Below are 21,265 nucleotides of genomic sequence, written 5' to 3' on the forward strand. Positions count from 1 at the left end.
TTTTTAAAAATTATACTTTTAATCCCATCTGGATACAGAAAATACCAGTATCTAAGGAAAGAAGAGGGATGGAAAGGCCAGGAAAATGAGTTAATAAAATGGCAGTGAAATAGAATTCCTTTGAGGTTAAGTGAAAACACAGTCTGCTTTGTGAGTTGGGAACAAACAAGACCATTCCTTTCTTTCCACCTTAGGTCTCAATTCCTTGTCTTGTCTATTCAGTGTTACTCTATCAGTATAAAAATATATTTAACACGATTATTTTTATCAATAGGGGGTAAAAAAAGAAGGTACTTTAGATAGCATGACTTCGATAGGACATGAATGATACAGTTTTTTGTCACAGTTAGGTAATATGTTACAAATCATATTATTACTTTGATTTTAAATAAACATAAATGTTCCTGTGTCTGTCCCTGAACTAATTTAAATATTCATTCATTGAATGATTGCTCCCTGCTGAACAAAAAGGCAGACTCCCTACCTTTAGGCAAATAATTTAATAGGCAGTTATTATTCCAGTGTAGTATGTTTAACATAAATTCCTTTGGTTTAATAGCTTGATTTATTTCAACAAAATATGAGCGTGTATTAGAGACAGCAATACTAAATTATAAACTTCAAAATTGCTAAGAGAACAGATCTTTATGTCCCCACCACAAAAAAAGAAATGATAATTTTGTGACATAATAGAGGTGTTAGCTCATGCTATAGTAGTAATCATATTGCAATATGTATGTGTCAGATCAACACGTTGTACACCGTAGACTTACATAGTATGTAAGTTTATATGTCAGTTATATCAATAAAAATAGAATTTAAAAAGATGAGTATAGTCATATTAATATACCTCCTATTTCTTTAATGATTTAAGGTTACATGGGAATGAAAATATTTTACCCAACAACAGTTAGTGATCTTTTATAGCAAGAGCGACCCATAACTTGCCATGGGGTATCTGTTTGTACAGGACTTGTCTTTTTTAGTTTGTTCATTTCACTCTGGCTTGTGAACAAAAGGAGGACAACCCCATTATTTCCTCAGAGAGTAATTTTCTCCAACTAGGCTATTACGTTTGCACTCTTTTAGATTAGGCTTATTAAGGGAAACTAATACTAATCTAGGCAAGAATTTTTAAATATAGTATTTAAATGTATATGTTTTATTTTATTCATTTGGAAATGAAATAGTAGCTTTTTAACAGTAACTTATATTTTGATCACTAGATGGCACTAAGCACATATAGCTAAGGAAAAATAACCTTTTCTCAGCAATTGTTTTTGAATACAGATGCTTAAGTATATAAATGTTCTCAGCATTACATACTACAAATCTTTTGTTATCCAGCCCATAATATTACTGTTGCTACAAAAGCTTTGTTTTTCTGGGTGAAATAATCTTACATATGATTCCTTTAGATAAATTCTGGGAAAGACACAGCTTCTGCCATTGCTTTGATAGCCACTCACTCATCAAACTATTCTATTTTTAGTTATTTAATTTTATTCTTTTGTCTTCCTTAAATTAGTCCTCTACTACTAGTACCTCCTCTTTCCTGAAAAACAAAGTATATTTTAATTTTTTAAAGGGCCATTACATAGCTTCTGGGATATTAAGAGATCCTAGAGATTTACACATGTGTTCTCTGTAGGGCAAAATACAAGAGCACAAACTTTGTTTTTGTTCTTGGTGTTCTGATGTCTGAATATTATTCTCATTTTGTAACATTCTTTATTTTGTTAAGTAATTTTTTTAATCGGGTTATGATTAATTCTTACAATGTATTATTTTCTGAACAGAGATGCTGTAGGCTGCAAATAATAGATATCCTTAATGTTTAAGCTCATTAAATTGGGTTGTTTTACATGACCAGGACATTGGAAGGAATTATCCTGTTAGGTTAGACTGGTAGACACCCACCCTCCCTGAGCACCTAGCCCCTCAGAGGAGGATGAAACCTCAAACAAATCAGAATACTCTTTAGCAAAGAAGGAGGGGAGTGGATTTGGGCAGTCAGACAACAGTATTTGCTACCATTTCTGCTTTTGTTTCTTCTTTTTTTTTTTTTCTTAAGAGACTCTTCTGTCCTGACATTCTTGATATATAACTTTCATTTCATTTATTTCAAGTGCATGACATTGTACAGAATTACAGTTATAGCCTATATCTATTGCAGAGTTTATAATTCACTACAAGCTCGTTCACTTCTTGTTTTGTTTATGCCTGTGTCTTTTTCCTAGCAGTTAAGGAAAGTAGGAACTCAGGTTCTCTTTATTTGCTTACTACTGCTATCATGCCCAAAGAACAGTATCTCTAAAGTGCTTTATGAATCTAGTAGCATTTCAACCAAATCTGCAATTATGTGCCTAAGTACTCATAACTTTTAAGGCATCATATCAAACATAGTGGGTGCATCTGACCAGGACTTCTGGAAATGTTGGTACCAGCTGCTTCGGAGCTCAGGCTGACCCCCTGGGCTCTAAAGACCCAAAGGGACAGAGCTGGCAAGCCCAGCTCAGTGACTCTGGTTCTTCGGCTTTCACTGTCAACTGCACTGCCTTCCTGCCTTTTCTTTTTCTTTTTTTTTTATTTTTAATGATTTTTTAAATAATTTTTATTCATTTTTTTGCTGCGCTGGGTCTTCATTGCTTTGTGCGGGCTTTCTCTAGTTGCAGCGAGCGGGGGCTACTCTTCGTTGCGGTGCTCAGGCTTCTCATTGCAGTGGCTTCTCTTGTTGTGGAGCACAGGCTCTAGGGGCGCGGGCTTCAGTAGTTGCAGCATGCAGGCTCGGTAGTTGCGTCTCGGGGGCTCTAGAGCACAGGCTCAGTAGTTGTGGCGCACGGGCTTAGTTGCTCCATGGCATGTGGGATCTTCCTGGACCAGGGCTCCAACCCGTGTCCCCTGCTTTGGCAGGTGGATTCTTAACTGCTGCACCACCAGGGAAGTCCCCTTCCTGCCTTTTATGACTTGTTTTTCCATTTAACATCACATCACCTCCCAGGGGCTGTAATAGACCAGGGCCTCTAGTCTCAGTTTCATCTGAAACAACACTGACTCAGGAACCCAGCTCCCTTCTCCGCTGCATCATGCCAAAGACGTGTTCCTGGTGCATTATCTAAATATGTATTTGTTTGTTATCCGTATTCAGCAAATATTTGTTGAATGATTGAAAGAATATTTATTAATTGACATTGCAAATGCAGTAAGATTTTCTTTGATTTGAAAATGCTGATGTATTGTGTTTATCGTGTTATCTGTTTTAACACTTTATCAGTCCTTGTCAAATAACCAAAAAATATTTTCAACTGACATTCTCAATCATCATGTTTTTAAGAACAAGAAAAGTATTCTTAAAAAGCAATTAGTAATGGCGTCGTTGCTGGATTATTCGAACCTAGTTTTTATCCTTTTAGTTTTATCTATAGCTTTGAGAGAGAGGAACTTGTTCGAGAATACACTGAGTCAAAAAATTTTAAAAAGAAAAACCTCCTTGATATTTTTATTTTTCAGAAAACTGTGGAATATATTTTCCAGAAATAAAAAGAGATCCAGGCAGGTATTTACACACTTGTCCGGAATCTGTTAAAAAGTGGCTTCGACAGCTAAAAAATGCTGGGAAAATTCTTATGTTAATTACCAGTTCTCACAGTGATTACTGTAGACTCCTCTGTGAATATATCCTTGGGTAAGTGATGAGTCATTTCGTTTTCATGATCTTATAAAATGCTGATAACAAATTACACCAGTGCTTTTCCAAAAGTGTTAGCCATGACCATATCATTATATTAAACAATGCTGAGTGACAAGTGGTTGTTTCTCATAACAGCCCTTAACGTCTCCTGACAGAAACACACCCCAAGTACATTGTAGCAGAGCGGTATTACCGGGTCAGTATGCTCAGAGCCCGTTCATAGTCTGGGCTTTAGCTTTTCTGAAAGGTGGATGGACCGCATGTGCTTTGGGCAGTCCTCCGTGAATTTGGTTTCTCAGCTTTGGATGATTATTGAGGGACACTGAGTTGTAGATTATAGCCCCTGTTACTTACCTGGAATACAATCCCTCTGTAGCCATTTCCGTGTGGAGCCAGACACTTCCCCATTTACATGGCCAGGGGTGGGATTGACATCCATGAACATCGAGGCAGCATAAATACATAGACTTAAAATAAGACAGTCGTGGGCTCAAGCCCTGCCTTGCAACTCACCCCGTGACCTAGGGTAGGTTCTATGACCTCTCTAAGCCTCAATTTCACCATCTTAAAGATGGGACAGTAGTATCTCATAGGCGTGACAGGAAGTTTAAATAGCACAATACAGGTAAAAGTATGAGAGTAGTTGGTAAGGCTCAGCAAGTGTTAATACTTATCTGTGGCATTCTTACGGGCAATGCCAGGGAATATCCATGGTCAGAGCCAGATTCTAAAATGAGCTGTTAGACCTCCCCTACTGTTTCCTCAAATTTTAGCAGATACTGTACTGAATTACCGTGAGTATGAAGCAAATTTTAGCCTCAAAACTGACCTCTTGCCAACCTGTTTAGCTTCCTGATTTCCGTGTTCCTCAGCACATGTGAATTCAGATTGGCCTATGGTGTACTTACGGTTTATCGGTGGTTTTCTGCTTTCTGATTAATGTATAGGTTTGGGATCCTTGAAGTGAATTAAGGCTGCAGCCCTGTATGCCTCGGAAAGTGCCTTTTGTAGAGACATTTGCTGTCCTGGTAGTGGGACCATGCTTCAGAATAAACACTTGGAAGTCTTAATTTCTTTTTCATTAGCATAGATTACCAAACTTTTTCTTCATATCTTAATTCCTCTGCAGTGTCGTTTTGCTGTGTAAAAGTATTCTGGAATGTTGGGTAAATATTATCTCCCCAATGTAATAGTGAGTCTGTCAGGAGCAAGGACTATCTTTCCTTTGCTGTCTCAAATAATCCTTAATACAGTGTTAAATACAGACTAAAAAACAATTATTATTGTTGCCTAAAAATTACCATATTGTAATACTACCCTGATTTTCAAAATAAGGTATCTTCACATTTTGAACACTCTCTGAAAGATGCCATCTGACCTGTTACAATGCTAGCTTTCTGTAGGACCCATGTAACACACAAAATTATTAATAACTCTTGATGCTAATAAATCCAGACAAATTTCAGGCCCCAAATTTGAAAACATAGCTCGTGAGTATTTTAGGTGTTAGAAACTATTGAATTTACACACTATAATTATTGCCATAGTGAGAAAACCAGCTTAGCACCTAGAGTTAATGAGTTAATATGCTTTTTTTCCCCCTTATGTTTGTATTGATACTTCAGGGTGGTGTCAGGATGATTAGTGCTTGACTACCTTCTATTTCCAGTGTAAGGTTCACCTTAGAATGTATTGAAAGCATAGAGAAGTTAATCAAAAGATCAGAAATGATGCTGTGGTCAAATAGGCAAAGATTAAGTTCTGTTTTATATGGACCTTTTCTAATTCCTTAAAATAAATGTATGAAAAATATCATTGCTTTTTAGGAATGATTTTGAATATCTTTTTGACATTGTGATTACAAATGCATTGAAGCCTGGTTTCTTCTCTCATTTACCAAGCCAGAGGCCTTTCCGGACACTTGGTAAGTTAACATTTTGTATCTTTACTCTCGTATTTAAGATTTGTTCATTCACTTACTCAATAAATACCTGTTGGCTGACAGCCATGTACAAAGCTCTGTGTTAGATGCAACAAGGGGAATAAAAGAGATACCAGGTGTTCTTCCCCCTCATTGGGATGCATAAACAAGCACGTAAGCAAGTTGGTGAATGCCTGGGATATGATTACAGGTCATGTTACCTGTCGAGATGGAAATGACTGCCTGGTGAGGTAGTAAACCGGGAGGCCACCTTAGAGTGCCTGGCCAGGGGACGCCTGTCTGAAAAGGTCAGGTGAGGTGACTTGCTAGGCGGGACCTGCGGGATGAGTAATGAGAAGAGCAGAGGAAGTGTATCCCTGGCAATGGGACAAACAAATGCAAAGCCTCCGTGTGAGGGTAGTTTGGGCTCGTTCCTGTGACAGAGAAGGGACCTGTGATTCTGGCACACAGTCATGGCCAGAGAAGGGGTGAAATTAGGGAGGCAGGCAGCCTCATACACTGTGGAAATGGTTTTAATTTTTATGCCAAAAGCAACCTGAAGCTATTCAGTTGAGATGTACGAGTGACATAGAGACCTTTTTGGCTGCTGGGTGGGGAATGGATTGGATGTGGGGAAGGATAGAGAGAAAGAGGGAGACCAGGCAATTGAATGTCGCAAGTGAGACATTGCGGTGCTTTGGTCTGAGGCGGCAGTACTGGAAATGGAGAGAGGTAGACATATTTAAGATACACTGTGCAGATGGAAAACTCAAGACTTGGTGATGCTTTAGAAGCAGCAGATGAAAAGGGAGTTAATCAAAAATGACTTCAGGTTGCTGCTTTTTCTTTTTTCTGAATTGAGCAAATGGATGAATGGTGGGACCATTTACAGCCATGAGGAAAAATACAGAGGAAAAGTTTGTGCAGGGTGGTTCTTAATATAACTATTAAGCACTCATTTTTCAACGTATTAATTTTGAAATGACTGTAAGTTATCTAACTGGAGCTCTCAATTAGGAAATTTATATAAATGAGCCTGGAATCCAAGAGAACAGGTGTAGGTTCAGGATATAAATTTGGGATTCATCAGCTCATAGAGGGGTATTTCAAGCCTTGGGCTTACATGAGATCACACAGAGGGAGAATACAGATAGGCAGAAGGCCCAGACCAAGCTCTGACACACTCTAACATTAAGGATAGAGAAGAAAGAGTGTGATGTAGGAGCAGACAGATTATAGTGGGGGAAATAGAGTACAACATTCATAAACCGGTGAGGAGAGGAGAGAGTGGTCACCTAGGGCAAATGCTACTGAAAGTCAATTGGAAAAGGAAAGAGAAATGTCCATTGTAGTGGACAAGACAGAGATCACTGGTGTCTTGAGCACTGATAGATATAGAACCAGACTGCAGTAACCTTTTTTTTTTTTTTTTTTTTTTTTTTGCGGTACGCGGGCCTCTCACTGTTGTGACCTCTCCCGTTGCGGAGCAACAGGCTCCGGACGCGCAGGGTCAGTGGCCATGGCTCACGGGCGCGGCCGCTCCGCGGCATGTGGGGTCTTCCCGGACCGGGGCACGAACCCGTGTCCCCTGCATCGGCAGGTGGACTCTCAACCACTGCGCCACCAGGGAAGCCCAGACTGCAGTATCTTGAAGAGTTCATTGGAGGTAGTGGAACCCATGAGTGTAAACAACTTTTTCTAGAATTTTAGCTATGAAAATAGTCAAACAATTGAGGTTTTAGGTGGAAGACAGTGTAGGATCAAGGGCATACAGATGGTCCCCGATTTACAGTGCTTCAACTTAGATTTTTTGAGTTCATGATGGTTCAAAAGCAATACACATTCAGTAGAAACTGTACTTCAAATTTAGAATTTTTTTTTTTTTTTTTTTGCGGTACGCGGGCCTCTCACTGTTGTGGCCTCTCCCGTTGCGGAGCACAGGCTCCGGACGCGCAGGCTCAGCGGCCATGGCTTATGGGCCCAGCCGCTCGGCGGCATGTGGGATCTTCCCGGACTGGGGCACGAACCCGTGTCCCCTGCATCGGCAGGCGTACTCTCGACCACTGCACCACCAGGGAAGCCCTAAATTTAGAATCTTAATCTTTTCCCAGGCTAGCAATATGCCTTTTAATACTCTCTCTTGATGCTGGGAATGGGCAACAAGCCACAGCTCCAGTCAGCCAGTACCTCAGATCATGAGGTTAAACAGCCAGTACACTTACAACCATGCTGTACCCATACAACCATTCTGTTTTAATTGAATACTGATTCAGTAAATTCCATGAAGTATGCAATACTTTGTTGTAAAACAGGCTTTGTGTTAGATGACTTTGCCCAGTTGTAGGCTAATGTAAGTGTTCTGAGCATGTTTAAGGTAGGCTAGGCTAATGTTCGGTAGGTTAGGTGTATTAAAGGCATTTTTGACTTAAGGTATTTTCAACTTATGCTGCTTTTGTCGGGTTGTAACTCCATTGTAAATCAAGGAAAACCTGTAGTTTATTGTTTTTAACTGAAGATACTCGAATATGCATTATGCTGATGAGAATGGTCTAGTACAGTTGATTTCAACTGTGGCAGTTTTGCTCCTCAGGGCAGCTTTGGCAACGTCTGGAGACATTTGGTTGTCACAACTTTGGAGGAGGGGGTACTGCTGGCATCTAGTGGGTAGAGGCCAGAGATGCTGCTAACCAACCTACAGCACACAGGACAGCACCCCCACCACCACCAACAAAGAATTATCTGGCCCCAAATCTCAGTAGTGCCAAGGTTAAGAAACCCTGGCCTAGTAGAAAGGCAGGGATCGATGGTGTTTTTTATATATTGGTTTAATGTCTTATATAAATCTTTGATGTTAAAAAAATAATCAGGGATTCAGTCACTTCGTTGTGTACCTGAAACTAATACAACGTTGTAAATCAACTATATTCCAATGTAAAATAAAAAAATTAAATTTAAAAAAAAGAAATAATCAAGGTGTCAAATAGGACTCTTTGTATTAAACCAGGAAAAAAATTTCAATGTTTTTCCCTTCTTCACAAACTTATATTTAAATACATTAACTAAGTACTCAATAGATGTTTATTTTTACTTTTATCTTCAAGGTTTTCATATTTTGTTCCAAGAAAATCCTTGTCTGTTCTGTACCTACAGTAGTGCTTATGCCGTTTCACCAAGGTTTTTATTAAAATTTTACTCAGACACACAAACACCAGTAACAGAAAACAATGCACATTAAAAATATACCAAATTTTTTAACATATTGGAGACCACAAACGCATCAACTTATGCTGACAAATTACTGTACTTTGTGCAGTATTTCTATTTAATTGAAGAGTATTCAGAGATATAAGGGTAAGCTTTTAAAAACTATAACCATGTAGAGGTACCTATCTTATAACCTCTGTACAGTATTTTCTTTTGGTTTTATACTATCAATTTGGATTTGAGGACTGACATAATAATAGTTATCCAAACTATATTTTCAGATATTATATTCATTAAAAGACTTGATAGTCATCTTGGCTGAATTTAAAGTATGAAAATGTTATAAGTCTTAACTTTAAGAGTTGAAAAGTCTGGATGGATGATATAGGACCCAAAGTCCTATCACCATTGTCTATAATGATTAGAATAAAATGCCTATGGACCTCAGAATGTATGGGATTTCATGCCTTTATATAGATATAGAGCTTGTCTCCGTTTTTTCACATCCAGAAGGGATTAGACTAGAAGCTCTCTAAGGTACTTTCCAGCTTTAGTTTTCTGGTCCTCTGATTTAACATATTTTGGTGTAAGACACAGTGAATCCTGCAGTTTCTGGAGCTGATACAAAATAGTTTATTCACATTTAGAGGGCAAAAGGATTGCCAGAACTATTATTAATAAGAGGTTCATACTGCTCATATTAAAGAATTTCTAATACATTGTGTTCTGTTACAGTGTTTACTTTGCTGCTGATTCTGATTCTTCTACCTCTAACTGCTCTATCTCTGTTTCCACTGCTGGTTTCCCTTCACCTTTCTTGTTAAATGTCGCTACTCTCTAGCATTCTGCATTGACCCTCCTTTCTTCTCCTGCTGTTGTCTGCTTTCTACCACCCTCTGGTTTTAACTGTCACCTGTTCGCTAATGACTCCTAATTCCTTAATTCTTGGTTTCACTTTTCCCTGACTTACAGAGGCCTGTTTCTATCTGTCTTCTAAGCTTTCCATGCCCCAGAGCCCTGGCATCACATGAAAATTGACTTACCTATAACAACTCATTCATTTCCCATATTCCATAACTCTGTTATAACTTTTCGAACCACAGATCTTGCCTAAGTTAGGGAAATCTGTCATCTTCAGCTCCTCTCTCCCCTTAACAACTAACCTATCCTCCAGTTTTCTCAAGTTTGTCACCTGCCACTCCCTTATCATCCCTTGTATGAATTGGCACAGTATTACATCAGGTCCTGGTTATTACAGTACTTAACTGATCTCTCAGCCTTGTAACCCAGCAAACATCCCACATATGGCAGTTAATGTTACTGTACAAGTCATGTCAGTTGGCCCTTACGTGACAGTCCAGTGTCTTCGTAAATCAGATCATTGCTCCGAATGATTAAAGTTAGAAGTAAAATTAAGGCAAAGAAGCTTGTTGGGATGGAAGGCACGGTGAGCCAATCCCAGAGACCCCAGCGCTGCAGCATCCTCTGCGCAGTTGTACAGGACTGATGGCAGCCGTTGTCATGGAGGCGCCGAAAGGGAGGGTGGGGACTCAGCAGGTGGGGGGCTGAGCTCCATTCAGCTTGATCCCTACAGGGGCTTAAGGACTGTTTGGGGGCGGGGAACCTCTTCTAGGCAAAATCTGTTATCTCACGACTCAGCTCCTCAGCAGAGCTAAGGCTTGGTGCGGGGAGGGAGTCCGTCTACCTTGCAAGATTGTAAATTCAGTGGGGAGAGGGACCACGCCAGTCTCCTGCTACCAACTACCCCTCCCCCGCGCCGCCCAATTTGGGAATCATGACCCAACTTGCTGTCTTTGGTGTCTTGGCCTCAGCTTTCACCTATCCACTGACTCCCAGATGTTGCCCCAGCTGTCTTTGCCAGAACCTCACACCATATTTTGTCTTGTATACCAGACACCTCCACCCAGTATTCTGAAATCAAACTTGATTCTCCTTCCACCTTGAAAGCAATCAACAACCAAATATGCTGGTCACCTTGTATTCCTTACCTTCATTACTTGACCAGCCGCTGAATAAACCCAGCTGGAAACCTTCATCATCTTCACCCTTTCACATCCAGGAGGCTGTGCATCAAGTCCTGGGGGGGTTTGTTTGTTTCTTGTTTTGTCTTGTATTTTTCATAAAGTCCTGTTTAATCTACCTCAGAAATATCTCATCTCTGCCGTCCCCTCCCTTCCCGTTAAGCTTTGATCATTCTTCCCCATTCTACCTCGTCCCTCTGCCTCCCTTTATACCTCTATTTCTATCTCTTGCCCACTGCCCTCAAATACTTTTCATTGGCATAGATTTCTATTTGTCACTTGCTTTTAATTTCAATATATTTTGTATTGCTCACTTATTACTGTTAGACTTACAATATATTTAATATATTTATCACACACACAATCTCATTGGCTCCCCACTCCATATAGCACCCTAAGGCTAAATCTGGTTGCTAGGTTACCTTTTCATCTTCATTCTCACTGCTCCCCACAGGTGCCCATTACTGTCTCCTTGGTGAAATGAATGCCTTTTATTGTTCTATCAGGTTTTTGTTTTGTTTTATTTTCCTGCTGTTCTTTCTACATCAGTGTTTCTCAGACTTCACACTCAAATCACCTAGGGATCTTGTTAAAATGGAGATTCTGATCCAGTAGGGCTGGGCAAAAGGCTTCAATTTGCATTTCTAAACAGATTTTCTGTTGAAGCAGATGCTACTGGTCAGATCACCAAGACGTACTTTAGTAAGACCAAGAGGATGTCTTAGTGAGTACATTTAATTGAAGGTTGTTATTCTGAAAAGAAATAAACTTCCTATCATTTTAGGTGTGGAAATGAGCTAGTTAGTTAAGCATATTTAACTAAACGACCAAAGCCAAAGTAGATAAAGGGTAAGAGTAGGAGTTTCACTTTCTGTTTATGAAATTTGCTCCAGCTCACTGGTAAAGTATTTATTTCCTTTAATAGTATAATTTCCATCTTATAGTCCCCAACACAGGCAGGAATTTTAGGAGGTATTTTACTTGAAAAGTATCTTACTGCCCATTCCAAAAACAGTGGAGAAAGTGTGTATGAAAATCCATAATTGGTGAGAAATTTTTCTAGCTCAAAATTGAAGAAGAGATGTATAAAGCAAATATGAACTGTTTAGTGAAGTTCATATTAGAAGGAGTCCTAGAAACCAAAACAATTATAAATATATTTTAATCATAAATCACTGTTAAGTAAACCCCTAGCAAGTCAGAGGTCGCTCCTAGAAAATAAACATTCTGAGCTCAAGAACTCAGACCATCTAGTTCACTGCCATATCCCTCTATGTAAATTGGTTTGTGAAAGATTGTTGAAATAAAGAGTGAAAGAAGAAAAGAAAGAAATCCTGGTGGGATTTTGTTTGATCCCACCAGGCGAATTCTGTCATGTTTGTAACTTTTTCCTTGTAACAACATTTCACATGTCTATCAAAAAAAGACTATTAAATAAATCATGGAATTTAAAAAAACAGGCAGATCACAACATATTATCAATAAAATAAGGTTTTAAAATATCAAGTTACAGAACAGTGTGCCGAATATGCTGATATTTGCATTTAAAAGGGAGGAGGGGTCACGGGTGTTGTATTAGTTTGCTAGGGCTACTGTAACAAAATACCGCAGACTGAGTGGCTGAAACAAAGGAAATTTCTTTTTTCACAGTTCTGGAGGCTAGAAGTCTGAGGTCAAGGTGTCAAAAAGATTGGTTTCTTCCGAGGCCTTTCTTCTTGGCGTATAGATGGCCATCTTCTCCCTGTAGCATCACATGGTCTTTCTTCTGTGTCCTAATTGCCTAATTATGTGTCCTAATTTCCTCTTTTTATGAGGACGCCAATAGTATTGGATTAGGGCCCACCCCATGGCCTCATTTTAGCTCAGTCACCTCTTTAAAGGCCCTGTCTCCAAGTACAGTCACATTCTGGGGAACAGGGTTAGTGCTTCAGCATATGAATTTGAGGGGACCACAGTTCAGCTCATAATAGATATATACATGTGCCCAAACTAATCAAATTGTATGCTTTATGCGCAGTTTATTGTATGTCAGTTATACCTCAATAAATGTATTTCAAAAGTAGAGAAAAAGAATATATATTTATATATGCTTTTGTATGCATAAAAGAATGATTACCTTTTGCAGAAGAGGTGAGCACATAGCAGGTAGAGTTCAAAATTGAGTCTTTTAAAAATACTTAAATGTATTACTGATTCAAAAACATCACACAAATACATACTTTTAAAACATTGGTAAGGTAGTAACACCAAAGGCTCTGGGAGTTGGGAGAAGCTGCTGGGAACCGCCGCAGGAGCCAGTTCTGACGTCACACCAGTCAGGCCCAGGCACATGAGTTCTCTGGCTCTCTGTCTTATCTGAGTCGTGGAGCTTGCTTTCTTCAAGGCTGTCAGCCACAGCCTTGACTGTCATTTCCCCATATTAATTTTGTAACTATTATGCTGACTAAAAACGTACTGTTTTGTTTTTTTGTTTTTACTTGTCTATATGGTCTTACAGTTAAAAAATGAGATTTACTTTGTTATTGTAAAACACAGCTGTATCCAGAAGCAAATTATAGTCTTCAAAAGAGTTTTAGTTTGATTTACTATTTGCTTTCATTGATTGTTGTCTTACTCCTTGTCTTCTACCCCTAATTTGAAGTCCTTTGAGGGGTGATTGTAGCAGTTTGGTAACTTTGGGCAAATTTCTTAGCTTCTCCAGATATCAGTTTCTGCGCCTGTGAATTGAAGGGATAGCAGCTAAGACTTCTTCAACCCTACGTGGCCCACACTCTTCCGTGTGCTCCATCTGTATTAATTCACTTATACACTCTATGAGGGAAGTACTGTTATTATCCCCATTTTAAAACTGAGGAAACAAATCACAGTCACTCTCTTATCCCCTTTGTCCTCCTCTGTTTTTTATCTATTGTATTTATTATCTTCTAATATACTTTTAAAGTAAACTTTTTCAAATCAGTGTCATCATTGTACTGCTTGCAGGGCACATTTATTTATATTATGTGAAAATGAAAGTTCATATAACTGTTTCCCAGAGATGAAAAGAAGTGTGAAAATGTTTGGGTTTATAAAGATTGTGCTTGAAGCTTCCTTGAGTTTGTTCCCTTGGACTGTGTCGCTTCCACTTCGGCTCTGATGCTTTCACAGCCCACACTGGCTCCCTGCTGCTGGAATTAATAGTTTTCTGAGTCCCACAGCTTCCCAGTTATGGAGGTTCTCCCGGAGCCCTGGAAGCTGCCCTGCATGAATCAGTACCCTGCACAGCAGCTTCCAGTGTGGGAGCTGGAAACGGGGAGGGGGAGGGAGGGGTTTGTGTAAAGTGAGTATTTTGTTTTGGTCTTTGTATAAAGAAGGGTTTCTTCCTCTTTGTTAATTACTGAGTCCCAATATGTAAGAAATTATGATTCTGTAGATTTGTTTTTAATAAGCAATGGAAAGATGCCCTTCCCACTGTTCCTGTACCGTGGGCCTCTACATATCAAATGTACATTTGCTTTCAAAAATATTTGCATAAATTACTCATTTCCCAGTTGCCATCAAACCCACATTATTTACATGGTAAGACATTCTGTGCTGAGTACAGACAGACAGACAGACGTGAGAAATAATTGGTTTTCACTGTGTTTCTCCAGGAATATGCTGAGTCTGATATGCATTAGACTCTTAATGTTAAGCTAATACGTGGTTGGTTTTTTAACTACTCTTTAGAGAATAGTAGGGTTTTCATTTGATTGTGTAGAAGAATTAAAACATGGCTGCTGAAATGTCAACCAAATAGGCATAAATATCTCTTGACCTTAAGCTGGCAGTTGCTGTGATATGGCTTTAATTATCTGTAAATGTGGTTTTAGAATTCCTTGTTCTGGAGGAGTTCACTCATATCATTGTGATATGTTGGACTCATTTTTTATCACCAACAATGGGGGAGACTCTGCCTTTGTGAGGGAAGAGGGTGTGTAGGATATCTCTGTACCTTCCTCTCAACTTTGCTGTGAATGTAAAACCGCTCTTAAAAAAAAAATCTTTGAAAAGTATATATATTTACGTCCATGAAGTGCTCATGATATATATAGGTGATCACTGAATGCTAGCTCCCATCCCCACATGGTTCCTTCCTGTACGTGTCCTACAGCCATGCCAGAGTGTGGTCTGTCCAGCTGGGTGCTATCACTTGATTAAAAAGTATGTGATTGTCCAACTGTGCTTTCAGAGAATGACGAGGAACAAGAGGCCCTGCCATCTCTGGATAAACCTGGCTGGTACTCCCAAGGGAATGCGGTCCATCTTTATGAACTTCTGAAGAAAATGACTGGCAAACCTGAACCCAAGGTATTTTCTGACTGAGCCCAGTTTACAAGGGCTTGGAGATATAAGCCCTTGTAAACTGAAACCATAACTCTAAATGCCTTCAGCATAGTTATCTGTGAGGCAATCATCTGCTTCTGCCTGTCTGCCAACCTCCTTGCCTACCTCTTCTGCTTAAATAAGCCTTTCCTTTGTTGATGTACATTGAGTCTTTCTCTGTAACAGAGAAAAACAGATATTCCAAGTAGGAGGCCACAGACCTGAGAGATACAATGGAATAGTGTGTGGGTTACTGAGGAATGTTATCCTGATAACTGTCCATCAGGAACATTTTTATGTGTAAAACAAGCAGTAACTGATTATACTATAGACTGAAGACACGTTAGCTTTTAACATCCTGGCCACATTGTTGATGTTGGACATTGGTATATTTTTAACAGCAGGATGCTTCTAAAAAACGTTTGCCAGGAGCCCCATGAGAAGGAGGGTCAGTGGGTCACTGAGCCCTACTCCACTGGCTCGTACACTGTCACAGCCCCCTGGGGACTCCTGCCTTGGAGGTTCTAGTTCATGTTCCCTTAACCTTGTTTCCTCATCTGTAAATTAAGAGACATGGACTAGATCAATGAGGCTTTGCCTCAGAATGCCTGGGAAGGGTCCCAGAGTCCACTTGCCCAAGCCCACCCACTCTCAGAGATTCTGTTTCAGCAGGTCTGGGTGGCGCCCAGAAACTGGTAAATTGGTTGTGTTGTCCATTCTTGCTAATCTAACCCTCTGTAACAGGTTGTCTCCAATATCTCACCAGCTCTTCAATTCCAGGGGCAGGTTTAACTGTAACCATATGGGCTCTTTCATTTTTATTTCAGAAAATTGAATTCACTTATCTTCTGCCTTTCTTCTACCTGCAGATGAATTGTGTAACTTCTTAAACCTGACCCCTTGTGTATCAAATAGGACAGGTCACCTGTGAAGTTATTCAAGGAAATTTAAGACGTCTCTGCAACTTTTACATCACTTAACTCTGACACCTGTTGAGGGATTTTCTTCTGCCTTCTATAAAATGAACACTACGCTTTCACAGTTCTCATGTCTCAAACAGAATTTGCTCTCTTACAGGTTGTTTACTTTGGTGACAGCATGCATTCAGATATTTTCCCAGCCTGTCATTATAGTAATTGGGAGACAGTCCTCATCCTGGAAGAGCTCAGAGGGGACAGAGACGGGAAGCCTGAGGACTCAGAGCCTCTAGAGAAGAAAGGAAAATATGAGGTAAGGGTCTCCTTTGGTTCTTTCCTTGAAAGAAAAGCCTTGTGTTTCACGTGTCTTAGAAAGTGCTTGTTTGTGCCAAGAGAGATGAAATCTGTTGGCACTTACTGTGATCTTCATGCCATCTCAGCTCTACAGTTGATCTTGTGGATAGTTCTTAAATGATGCCAAGATAAATGCTGTTGACCATTAACGTAATGGTCTGTAATGTCTGTCTTCCGAGTTCTCTACTTTCATCCAGTGCTGTGGCACCGTGGCCGTGTTTTGGCTGATGATGAGGCGGCCAGATCCTGACTCACTGCGGTTATACTCTACCTCTTTTGCTTGGCCATGAAAGCCCTCGTGCTCTCACTTCATGGTCTAACTTAACAAAATTGGTAGCTCCCTTAAGCTTACTCCTGAGCCACCCAAAATGAACTTAGGTAAAGACTTGAGGGAAAGAAAAGTAAAATATGTCATAAATCTAGAAAGGGAAAATAGTGTATAAAAGCAAAAATAAGCAGAAAAGAAGAAAGGTCAGAAAATAAAATGCATTTTCCTAAAGTCATTCCAGTGGAACAATCTAAAAAGAATGGAAAACACAAGTCAAAAAACAAATATCCAATCAAAAAATAACAATCAAAAGAAACTATCAAGCCATGGAAAAACATGGAGTAACCTTAAGTGCATATTACTAAGTGAAAGAAGCCAGTTCCGAAAAGGCTGCATACTGCATACAACTATATGACATTCTGGAAAAGACCAGTGGGTGCTCAGGGGGGAAGGAGGTGCTCTATTTATCTGGAAACCTAAAACTTCTAAGAAATAAAGTCTATTTATTTATTTTTTTTAAAAAAAGAGGGCTTCCCTGGTGGCACAGTGGTTGAGAGTCCACCTGCCGATGCAGGGGACACGGGTTCCTGCCCCGGTCCGGGAAGATCCCACATGCCACAGAGCAGCTGGGCCCGTGAGCCATGGCCGCTGAGCCTGCGCGTCCGGAGCCCGTGGTCCGCAACGGGAGAGGCCACAACAGTGAGAGGCCCGCGTACCACAAGAAAAAAAAAAGATAGCTATAAGTAGATGCAACTGAATGTTAGAATAAAGGGGTCAGGTTTCTACAAGGTTTCCACTGAGTAGCATTTGGTCTTCAGTGTGACATTGGAAGTTCTGTGGACTGAGTTAAAAAGAGCTTTAAAATAACCTTCCAGGAAGCTGGCCTTCTAATCCGAGGGATTTGGGAGGAGGTTTCCCCTAAAGAGAAATAAGGAGATTTGGTTTCTTCAAAATGATTTGAGAATGCACAGACAGTAATAAGGAAATGAAGCATCAGTGGGAATGTTTCCTTTAGCATTCCATAGACGGTAGCTCCATCCTTCTCCCACAGACCCCTTTTCTTGTTAATTAGTTATAAACACATCATGAACAAAGAGTTAATAATTGGCTCTTCCACAGGAAACAGTGAGTCAACAGCGTGAAGATTTTATTTCCCAAGATAGAATTGAAATAATGTTCCTTTATCATCACACTCCACCTCCCCACCCCAGCCCTGCTCCATTGAACATATATGTCCTTAATAAATCAACCCACTGTGACTGAAGAGACAGGATTTGGTAGCTCTCTGTTGGGTGTACACACACATACACATATTTCAGAACAGTACTCAAAACTTTCATCACAACTATCAGACATAAGTAAGAGCTTATTGGATTAGCAGAGATATCTTAATAAGGCCACTCATTAAATGACCAGTCTGACACCATTGTCTTGTTCAACATATACTAAGTTTTTAATTTGTGCAAGCCTCCCTACTATGAATATCAGGGACTTATAGAATCATACACAGATCCTTTTAACAGAACATATTAGTCTGTGGATAAAAGGGGTCAGGGAGCTTGAGTATACAAATAAAGCATAACTGCCTCCAGAGGGTACAAATTATAAAAGAATTACAAACAAGACAGGATGGATACTTCATTGAGGAGAATTAGGGAAAAATTTATAAAAAATGTAGAATGTGAGGTAAACATTGAAGGACAGGTACATTTTCAACTGATGGAAATAACATTCTTGGTTCAGGAAGTAACATGAATAAGTGTACAGAGATTGTAATGTACAGGCTTCAGTACAGTCTTGACCGTAAAATAGCAGATGTGTAGGTTTGTCAGCCAAAGGCATCACTAGCAGTGTTTGGATGTGCAGGCAACAGGGGCGAAGCTTTCGTTTAGCAGCGTGTGAAGGATGGGCTCAGCACATGGGAAGGGATGCTGTGGCGGGCTGTCCCAGCAGCCCAGCTAGAGGTGATACAAACATGAACAGTGGGCACTAGTGAGAAGGAGATGGAGAGAGTACATGGCAGATGTTCTGGAGGCACAACTAGCTGGGTGCTGGTGGTAGGAGCTGAGACGGACAACATCGATGGTTTTTAAGCGCAGCCAACTGGAATTGATGGGTTTTATTCATATAAATATGGAAGTCATGAGAAAGACCTGGTTTTTTGAGGAGAGACGTTTTTGTGAGGAGAGAGATGTGATTGGTTTAATGTTGAATCCCATTTCTTTGAAACAGCTGGAGGATGAGATCAAACTGGTTTGGGAGATAGGTTAGGATAAGCGAGGAAAATTGAGAGATGTCTAAGGGAGAGAGACAAGAGAGAAAGAGAAGAAGAGAAGATAGAAACTTGGTGAGAACACTTACCATTAAGGGATGAAATCTATAAGATAAAGGCTCAATGAAAATAGGAGTGCTCCTTGTTGATATATTCAAGAAATGGCATGATTCGTTCGATTAGTGATATATATATTTTATATTTGAGAAAATGAGTCATTAAAACTTTAGCATCAGAATAAACAAAGATTAGCATCTGTCCATTTTGGCTGCTGTAACAAAATACCATAGACTGGCTGGCTTATAAACAACAAACATGTATTTCTCAGAGTTCTAGAGACTGGGAAGTCCAAGATCATGGTGCCAGCTGATTCATTGTCTGGTGAAGACCCACTTCCTCATAGACCACCATCTTCTCCCTGTACCCTCACATGGCAGAAGGGAGAAGGTAGCTTTCTGGGATCTCTTTTATAAGGACACTAATCATGAGGGCTTCATGAGGGCTCCACCCTCATGACCTAAGCACCTTTTCAAGGCCTCACCTCATAATTCCATCATCTTGGGGGTTAGGATTTCAACATAATGAATTTTGGAAGGACACAGACATTTAGACAATAACAGCATCCATAATACATTGAACCAGAAAGGGTAAACAGGTCTGTTTTCCTCTTTTCAAAGGAATAATGTGCAGCCCAGATTACCACTCAGTGTTGGCAGAACCATTATCTACATATAGCCTGTGTGATGTGAGTCATTTCTTCTCACTCATTATTTTAGAAAAGACAATGAAGTAAATAAAGAAAAACGACACTAAACTTCTCTTTACACCTTGAGAAATTATATCTAAATACACCTTAAATGTACACACAGAAGCATAGATATTTATATTCCATACTGCTCTTAAATATCTTTGGTGAAATCCAGATAGATTCTTGCTAAGTGATCTCTAAACACCATCACCTGAAAAACACATACTTTCATCTTGCTTCACAAAGTGAGTTCCAGCGCAAAGAATCATGAATCTAAAGGCATATTTGGGACTCTTTGCTGCTCCAAAATGAAGTTTTCATCAGAAAAGGATGACAGATTTTATAATCCAAATTCTATGGACGTGATAGGGTTTTTTTTTCAATTCTTAGTTTTATACTATACCCATAAAACACTGAGAAGTATTTTTTGAATGAGTCTTATTTAGTCTACAACATTTCTGTGCCTGCTATGTCCTAGGCACTAAGCCTTTAAGGATACACTAATACATGAGATAGTTCCTAACCTTCTGTAGTTTATAATCTGTCCAGGGCGAAAAGTAAATAGTATGATAATTGCAAGATAGTATGAGAAGTACCATATTAGGGATAAACTCAAGAGTGTGAGAAAATGGAGGAGACCTAATCCAACGCAACTGTGGGAAATCAAGGAAAATATCCTGGTGGCATCCAAGCCAGATCCCAAAGGATGAGAAAGGGGTTCCCAAACAAAGCCAGAGGAGAATACATTAAAGGACTACAAAGTTTTGTTTTACTTTTTATATAGTATATAGTCTGGTTAAAGTTAAACAACTGAAATTGTTGTTCCACACAGTTGTTCTATTTTGATTTACTTACTGGTGGAAAAAACTTATAATGAGGTTGAACACTAATTAATCACAGTTTCGTTATTCTATTTCTTGTTTCAGGGACTGAAGGCAAAGCCTCTAAATAGATTATCTAAAAAATGGGGCTCTTTTTTTATTGATTCAGTTTCCGGACTGGAAAATACAGAAGATTCCTTGATTTATACATGGTCTTGTAAGAGAATCAGCACTTACAGCACTATTGCAATTCCAAGTATTGAAGCAATAGCAGGTAAGGCGGATAATACTTATAAAGATTTACCTGCTGCTGGACAGTAATGACCTGAAGTACTAGAATTCTTTTCTTTCTTTTTTTAATTTTATTTATTTTTTTATGAATTTATTTTACTTTATTTTTTTTGGCTGTGTTGGGTCTTTGTTGCCGCGCACGTTCTTTTCTCTAGTTGTGGCGACTGGGGGCTACTCTTCGTTGTGATGCACGGGCTTCTCATTGCAGTGGCTTCTCCTGTTGTGGAGCACCGGCTCTAGGCGCGCGAGCTTCAGTAGTTGCGGCACACGGGCTCAGTAGTTGTGGCTTGCAGGCTCTAGAGCGCAGGCTCAGTAGTTATGGCACATGGGCTTAGTTGCTCCACGGCATGTGGGATCTTCCCGGACCAGGGCTCGAACCCATGTCTCCTGCA

The 21,265-nt window shown here is 39.7% G+C and overlaps 1 protein-coding gene across 1 annotated transcript in view; it reads left to right on the plus strand.

The window, feature by feature from the left end:
* Window positions 1-21,265, plus strand: part of NT5DC1 (5'-nucleotidase domain containing 1) — a 126,604-nt gene that overhangs the window by 92,947 nt on the left and 12,392 nt on the right. Inside the window, exons 7-11 of the mRNA XM_079939864.1 lie at window positions 3,511-3,685; window positions 5,518-5,615; window positions 15,069-15,187; window positions 16,280-16,432; window positions 20,688-20,856. Of these exons, the coding sequence (XP_079795990.1) occupies window positions 3,511-3,685; window positions 5,518-5,615; window positions 15,069-15,187; window positions 16,280-16,432; window positions 20,688-20,856 (714 nt within the window). The remainder of the gene's footprint in view (window positions 1-3,510; window positions 3,686-5,517; window positions 5,616-15,068; window positions 15,188-16,279; window positions 16,433-20,687; window positions 20,857-21,265) is intronic.

Source organism: Stenella coeruleoalba, assembly GCF_951394435.1.
Source record: "Stenella coeruleoalba genome assembly, chromosome: 12".
NCBI lineage: Eukaryota > Metazoa > Chordata > Mammalia > Artiodactyla > Delphinidae > Stenella > Stenella coeruleoalba.